At 49.8% G+C, this 7,320-nt stretch overlaps 1 protein-coding gene across 4 annotated transcripts in view; it reads right to left on the reverse strand.

The window, feature by feature from the left end:
* The window catches only part of Afap1l2 (actin filament associated protein 1 like 2), a 111,265-nt gene that overhangs the window by 6,738 nt on the left and 97,207 nt on the right, over positions 1 to 7,320 (reverse strand). For all 4 annotated transcript variants that reach the window (XM_008830222.3, XM_008830224.3, XM_008830223.3 and 1 more), the window contains 6 exons: positions 4,794 to 5,005; positions 2,642 to 2,787; positions 1,783 to 1,894; positions 1,299 to 1,541; positions 1,034 to 1,214; positions 646 to 801 (listed from right to left, as the gene is read on the reverse strand). In XM_008830222.3, coding sequence (XP_008828444.1) covers positions 646 to 801; positions 1,034 to 1,214; positions 1,299 to 1,541; positions 1,783 to 1,894; positions 2,642 to 2,787; positions 4,794 to 5,005 — 1,050 coding nt within the window. The remainder of the gene's footprint in view (positions 1 to 645; positions 802 to 1,033; positions 1,215 to 1,298; positions 1,542 to 1,782; positions 1,895 to 2,641; positions 2,788 to 4,793; positions 5,006 to 7,320) is intronic.

The raw sequence follows: 7,320 nt of genomic DNA on the forward strand, positions 1-7,320 counted from the left end.
TGCCTCATTCACTGTAAATGGGTCATTTGCAGGACAAATGGACTATCTCAATAGAGCTGTTACTTAAAAACTGGAGTAACTCTACCCCCCAAGACCTCCCTTCAGCAGTGGTTTAAACTTCTAAGGAATCAGTTGCATTTGTCCCCAAACCTGCTACGCCAGTTGCACTTGTTGGTGCAACTATGCAATTAAACATCAAATGAGATCCAGGTCAAATAACTCAGAAAGGTCCTGCAAGAGGTAGGTTGCTAGGAAACCACTGTAGAATGATGTGAGCATCTGAAGAAAAACCTAGAAGGCCTCAGATTTCTTTACAAGTGTCTCTAGTTTTATGTATCTTAAAGAAGAGCCTAGAAATGAAGGACAGTACACAGCAGGTGTAGTTAAAGCAAGGATAACTTGGGAGACCAGTCATCTGACCCAGTGCTCAAAGCAAGGCTCAGGTGCAAAGCCTAAGTACTTGCTGGCACTGCTGACATTGGCAGCCTTCAGACAGGACCAGGAGAGGGACCTTGCCAAGTGGGAAGGGGCTCTGGCAATAGGTGTGGAGGGCAGGTGACAGATCCAGGTCCTCTTCCCTCAAAGCCCAGATTTCCCTGAGCCAAAGGTTCTGCCCCTGGCCCTCCCTCTCTGGAGGCCCCCTACCTGTGCACTTTAACAGGGACTCTTTCAGCTCCCGTTTTTCCTTCCGGAGCTGAGCCAGGTGTCCCCGGATCTCTTCCTTCTTCTTCTCCAGCCTGTCTCTCTCCTCTGTGTACCGTTTCACCTCAGCCTCTGTCCGATTCTTCCCAAGTTTGATCTCTAAAGATTCAGAGTGAAGACTCATATCAGTGGGGATGGACGATGAGGGCTGGCCCCAATCCCACGTCCTAGGCTTAGATAAAACTCAGGACTCGGGCTGGACAGTAGTCCAGCAAGGATGCGGAAGAAAATCGAGCCCCCTTTTTCATTGCTATGTGTCTAAAAGGGAAGGAATCAGGCTAACTTCCTCCAGCCCTGTCCAAAACATTAAGCTTGGATCTAACCCAGGCACCTGCACTGGTCACCCTCAGCCTGTCTTTCACGGGTGGGCTGGCACTGGCGGGGCTGGTAGCCACAGTGTCAGGGCAGTTGGCTGGAAAGGAAATTCTCTGCTGCTCAGCCTGCAATTTGACGGTGGTGATTTTCAGGACGGGCTCCGCGGGTTCTGAGGACTCCAGGCTCTCTAGCTGTCTCTATGCAGAAAGAATCACATACCACTCCATGACTGCAAGGCTTGGCAAGGGGGCCAGCTCACCCATGGAAGGAATGGCTGGTACCTGTTCTTCCAGGCTCTCTGGAGGCTTTGTGGGAAGCTCATCTGGGGTGGGGACTGGACTGGGGTCTGCTGGGAGGATCTCGGCCAGGTCGTCCAGATGCAGCAGTGTTGGAGAAGTCTGCGCCTGCACCCCACTGGGGCTGTGCAGGAAAGACTTGACAGGTGTAAGGTCCAGATACACTCGATCAAGCTCACTCTCACTGTGACTGTCTACAGCAGGGGTGGCTTCTGATGTGGGTTCTGCCTGCAGGAGAGTCAGGTGGCATTCACTATTGCCTCACTCCCTTGGCTGTGGATGGGGTACCAACTCTGGCCTCAGATCTCCTATCCCTTCCCATGCCATAGTTCTTGGGGAAACCCTTCCCTCCCAGAGAAGCCTCCTGTTGAGTGATCTGGAATGCTCATTTTAGGGACAATCTGGCTCTGATAGAGGTTTGGCAGGGGAAGTCCAGGCCAGTCCATACCACTGTGCACCAAGTCCTCACCCCTGTCGTCAGCTCCGACATCTCCACGTCGTCATATAGCTCCTCCTGGCGGTCCTGGCTGGGCAGGCCATCAATGTATGTGTTGGGCTCTGAGAACTTTCTCTGCATCAGTCTGGAAGACACATGTGAGTGCATGAAGCTTCTAGGACATTGCAGACAGCTATTAGAATGCATGACAAAAGCCCCTGGTTGCATAGAGATCTGAGACAGACACCCACCTCCATGCAGCTGGACCCACCTTCCACCTGCCCCAGCAGTCTAGGAAATCTGGGTCCAGATTTCCCTTCCAGAAAAACAAACTCCCCCTGGCCCACTGCTGCCCACAGCTGTCTTCTCCAGATCCCTTCCTTTCAGGCTATCCTCCCAGCAGCAGCCACAAGATCCTGTCTTACTTCATTCCCACAATGCACCTGGGGCAGCTCAGCCCAAACACATCCCCATTTTGTACATTAATGAACACTCTGTTCAGGGGCCAAGCTGGCTTTTCTCAGTTCTGGCTGTGCCCCCTGTCCCAGGACACTTCTCCCCGAGTCTATCTGGTCATCTGGAAAGCAGGAGTACCACCCCTGCCATGCATATTCCAGAGTACGCTGGAGATCTGGTGAGGGATCCAGGGGAAGGATAAGGGGGAGTCAGGAAGGATGCCCAGTGTGAACTAGGGAGCTGGAGAATGACCAATACCAGGGCCAGGTCTTATCTAGGCCTCCCTGAGGGCTATGCCATGCATCCTCCTGCTGGACCAAACTGGACTCAATCCTGTGCTCTCAGTGGCCACCCTGCTCTAGCTGCCCACTGAACCCAGGTCTAGAAGCACAGCTGGCATGGGAGGACACACAAGGAAATGCTGCCGCTTACTCACAAGAGCGAGGTTTTGGCTGCACTCACAATACAGGAAACCCTTTCAACATCTACATAGTCGTAGGTGAACTCTTCTGGGTCTGTCTTGGAGCCTGACTCGGAGAGCAGGAGACCTAGCCAGTGGCCCATCTCCTCTGAGGACTTAGCCTAGAAGGGCACAGAGTGTCACAATCAAGGAACAAGAGTGCTGCCCACACCAACCCCTCCCACTCCCATCCTTATGGGAACCCAATTAATATTTCCTGGCAGCTTCGTCATCATGACACTCTAGACATTATTAGCCGGAAGTCTCACATGTGCTTTGTATACATGTATTTCTGGAAGCTGATAACTACGTTCTCAAGGTAATAACCGTTAATGATCGCTAAGTTATTAAAATTGTAGGTTGACCCTTCTATCGAACAATCAGCATCCCTTCAAACACTTGAACCCATGCACACAAGACTCCTGGAATACTTCCTAAAAAATAACAACGTTCAAATTTATTTCTGCTTACGACGTCAATGAATCTGAAAGACCTAACACTTGAGCAAATAGTTCTGCTAAATTGCCAACTCAATCCCAACGCGTGTGGTGTTTGTTTCCTTACTGAGGACAATTCTAATCAAGTGTGTACCCTGGGTATTTCTATTAAAATGTCGGGGTTTTTTCTTTCTTTTTTTTGCCTTTATGGCAAGTGGAAAAAAAATTCTATAAAAGCCACAGGTTTATTTTCCTGGGCAAAACTAGCTATCCTTTTGTCATTACACACAGGGCCTTGCCAGCCACACTGCCACCTTCTCTTCTAAAGAGGCAGCTGCAAACTGAACTTGACTTTTAGTTGGTGTGATTAGTTAATCTTCATTGTTAACTTGACGATTTGGGATTCTGTAGGAGCATGTCTGGGAGGGTGTTTCCAGAGTGGTTTGAATGAGGGGGAAAAACACCTTGAGTGTGGGCAGCACCATCCCATGGACTGGGGTTCTGGACTGAGTAAAAAGGGGAATGTGAGCTGAGCACCAGCATTCAGCTCTCTCCTTTTCCTGGTTGCAGTGCACTGTGACCGGTCAGTTGCCTCCCACCTCTGTCGTCGAGGGTTCCCCACCAGGATGAACTACGTCCCCACAAACCATGAGCCAAATCAGTCTTTCTTCCTCTAAGTTGCTTTCTGTCAAGTATTTGTTCACAGCAACAAGAAAAGTAATATAGTTAATTTCCTTTTCAACTGGATTTCTCAATACTGCTTTTTGAAGGCATCCTCTAGGTCACCATCTCTGTACTGGGCACCTGTAGCAGCTTTTTGGTCCTTTCTTGACCCCTTTCCATCTACTCCCCCGCCCCAAAAGTATCTGGAGGTAGCATCTTAACATTCTGATTTGAGCATGTCACCTCCCTTGAAACCCCTCAGGGGCACCGCTGCCTTTAGGATCAGGGTCTGTTCCTCCTTCCCAGCCTCTTTCTGCAACCAGCAAACACAGCACCCTTCTTTCTCACGATGTAACCAAACACTTGTGTAATTAACTGGATGTCACCACACTATCAAACTGGAAAATAAGTTCTACACAGAATATTTCTCTTGTCCAGTGAGCAGATTTTAGCCAGTGTGCAAATAAAGCTATGAATGTAGCCATGTCCCTGTAAAGCGAACAAGATGTAGACGTTTTAGCCACCAGAGGGCAATATTGGAGCAGGAGTTGGAGGAAGATCCCTGGAAAGGACCAAGTGACAAAAGTTAACGGACAAGTGCTCATGTGTGTGAAGGAACTTGGGCTCCACCCGTGGGGCTCACTGCAAGGCATGATGTCATCTCTTGTTTTTGTAAATGGAAAAGCACAGAGGTCAAGGAGTGGTGGGAATGTAATTGTACCACAGAGCTAATCCTGACCCCAGATAAATTCTGATAGTCCTCATTTTTATGTAGGGGGGGTCTCTAGTTTCTCAAGGCTGGAGGCACACAAAGTAAATAGCACCCACTTGAATCCAGAAGCTTCTCTGGCACCTACTCGAGTTGTAAATACTCTGAGTGCAGGAAGGAGCCCATTGTCCCATTCCTATAATGGGCATGAAGTAACATGGATTTTGTTCAGTAGAATCGTGGTCATCGATATTTTCAATCGACAGCCAAGAATGCCAGGCCTTGACTCTCCCTCCTGTCTTCCCCACAGCCAGTATACCTCAAGCTTGGCCAGCTCCTCGCCATTGTGGAGGATACGGAAGGAATATAGGTGGTCGGGGCTAGGGTCTGGGACCACCTCACAGCCCACCAGGCTAAGGGGCTGCTGGGCTGCCTTGCTCCGGTTCCGGTCCTGGTAGAAATGCAGGTGACTGTCCCGAACTAAGCACCAGCGTGACTTCCACTGGCTGTTCACCAGCACATTCAGGTAGCCTGCAGAAAGACGATGAGGAGAGTGAGGCTGTGGAAGGGGTCAACGCCACAGGAAGGGATGCATCTAAAGATGCTCCTGCAGGAGGGGATGAGGCTGCAGAATGAGATGAGGCTAGAGCAGGGGCTGTGGTTGCAGGAGTACCTAGAATACCACCAAGAGTGCCAAGGGACAGCACCCATTAGGCCTCCTGAGTACCTACCTGCCTGGCACTATTTCAGAACCTGTCATGCCTTCTTATGGCACGGAGTCTGTGAATCTCAGAGTATCTTCTTCCTTTGGGTGAGTAACTAGGTCCTTTGAAGCAGGGCACAACAGCTGTCCTGGTTCTTGGCAAAATTATGACCATAGGAAAGTGAGATTTGTCCTCTATTAGACCAAGATTGGTGAGTATGTACACAGGACACAGGCTCCCTACCAGGCCTCACTTGGGCCTCTATATACCTCAGCAGGCAGACTTAGCATGTTGCATCTGCAGCCTCAGTTTCCTCAGCTTCTCTGGATAGCTTGTTTACCCTTGGACTGTCCAAATTCAACCCAAGCCTCCTCTTCCTCCTGGGACAGCTGCCTCCATGCCTTCCCCAGCCCTGACTCAGTCTGCCTTCTGTCAGAATAGCTGTGGCCTAGTGCAGCAAACATTCCTGTTTCTGTTAGCCTCCTCAGTTGGACACAGGTGCAGGAACTGCACCAAGTCCTCTCCAGTGCCAAGGTCTTCATCCTTCAGCCTTCTCAAGGAGAAGCAAGCCTTTCCCTCATCAGGTAAACACATATGGAGCTGATACCACAGCAGCACACCCTTGACCCTGGGTCAACAGAGGTGAGTACAGTCTGGCTTCTGGACCTTCTGAACACCCATGTGTGGTGGGCTGCTTTCTCTCTGCTCCTCACCTTCCCAACACACTGGTTTATGAAGCAGCTGTCTTCTCCATTCAGCTACTCTGAACCCTAGGCAGATAACTAGGCACCAGAGTCAAAGTGGACAGCCACCCTCCTGCCCCACCCAGTGGACACGGTGAGACAGTGGGGATCCTGTCTATCTCTATACCACATTAATATGACATCACAGTAGCAGAGTAGAGGAATGAGACGTTAGAACTTGGACCTTCCAAACTTGGCCGCATGGGCCAATCACAGCCCTCTAAATGAGAAATTTAGGTCAAGAGCTCAGTTTGTACACAGTTTAGATGGGAGCTCAGTTCATAAGCACCTGGCCATGTCCCCAGCCATAGGGAGAAGAGCAGACATGGGGTAGCTTTCCAGCACTTATCCAGTCACATCTTGTAGACACTGGTGTACTGGACCCAGGCTCCAGGCCATGCATTGTGCCCTCTGAAGCTGCAGTGACAGGCAGAACCAGCCACTCCCTGGTCTAAGAAGAATTCCTTGTTTTCCACCTTGCCAGGTGATAAGAGAACTGGGATTCAAGAAAGAGCCCAGGGATGGGACAGAGAAAAAGGCCCAAAGGTGGGCCATAATGGCCTCCAGGCTCAGAGAAAGGGGCTGCAGCAATGAACCCCGGCCTAGGAATTAAGATATTTCACAGCAGGATATTTTCCAGGCCAGGCCTGTCTCTTCTTCTAACATCCGTTTCCTCAAGTAACTTAAGAGTAAGAGCAGGAGAAATGACCTTCAAGAACCCATGAGTATCCACACCAGCCCTCTGAACCAGTCACACGACAGTCCCACTGTCCCCTTACTAGGTCTAACCTATCCCTATCTCTGAGTCCTTTCTGCAGCTCATAGGCAGTTAAGCCTACTCAGCTCTGACCTACTTTCTAGGGTCAGATCTCTGAAGCCATCTCTGATCCCAGGGCAGGAAAGGTTCTTCTGCTTCTGTTCCCAAGTCCTGATAGCCATGAAGATGACCCCATGTATATTCAGGTGAGGAAGTCTCCTGACTCTTGGGCTGAAGATGTCAGGACTGTGCCTTCCACCCATCTTGTTCCCACACTATAGTCTACCATAGCCCACACTCTATAGTATGCTTGAAAGAATATAATGATACCAGTCAGTTATCCCTCACTGCACAGCAAATGTACAGTATGCTTGAAAGAATATTAGGATAGAGGCCAGGTGTGTGGCGCACGCCTGTAGTCCCAGCACTCGGGAGGCAAAGGCAGCCTGGTCTACATAGCGAGTTCCAGGCCAGCTGGGGCTACAGGGAGACCCTGTCTCAAAAAGACTAAATATATATATATATTATATTTTATGTGTATGAGTGTATCACTTGCATGTATATAAATGCACCTGTGTATGTAATGCTCACAGAGGTCAGAAGAGGGCATCAGATCCCTTGGAATTGGAGTTATGTATGATT

Source organism: Nannospalax galili, unplaced genomic scaffold, assembly GCF_000622305.1.
Source record: "Nannospalax galili isolate Female #2095 unplaced genomic scaffold, S.galili_v1.0 scaffold974, whole genome shotgun sequence".
In the NCBI taxonomy this organism is placed as follows: domain Eukaryota; kingdom Metazoa; phylum Chordata; class Mammalia; order Rodentia; family Spalacidae; genus Nannospalax; species Nannospalax galili.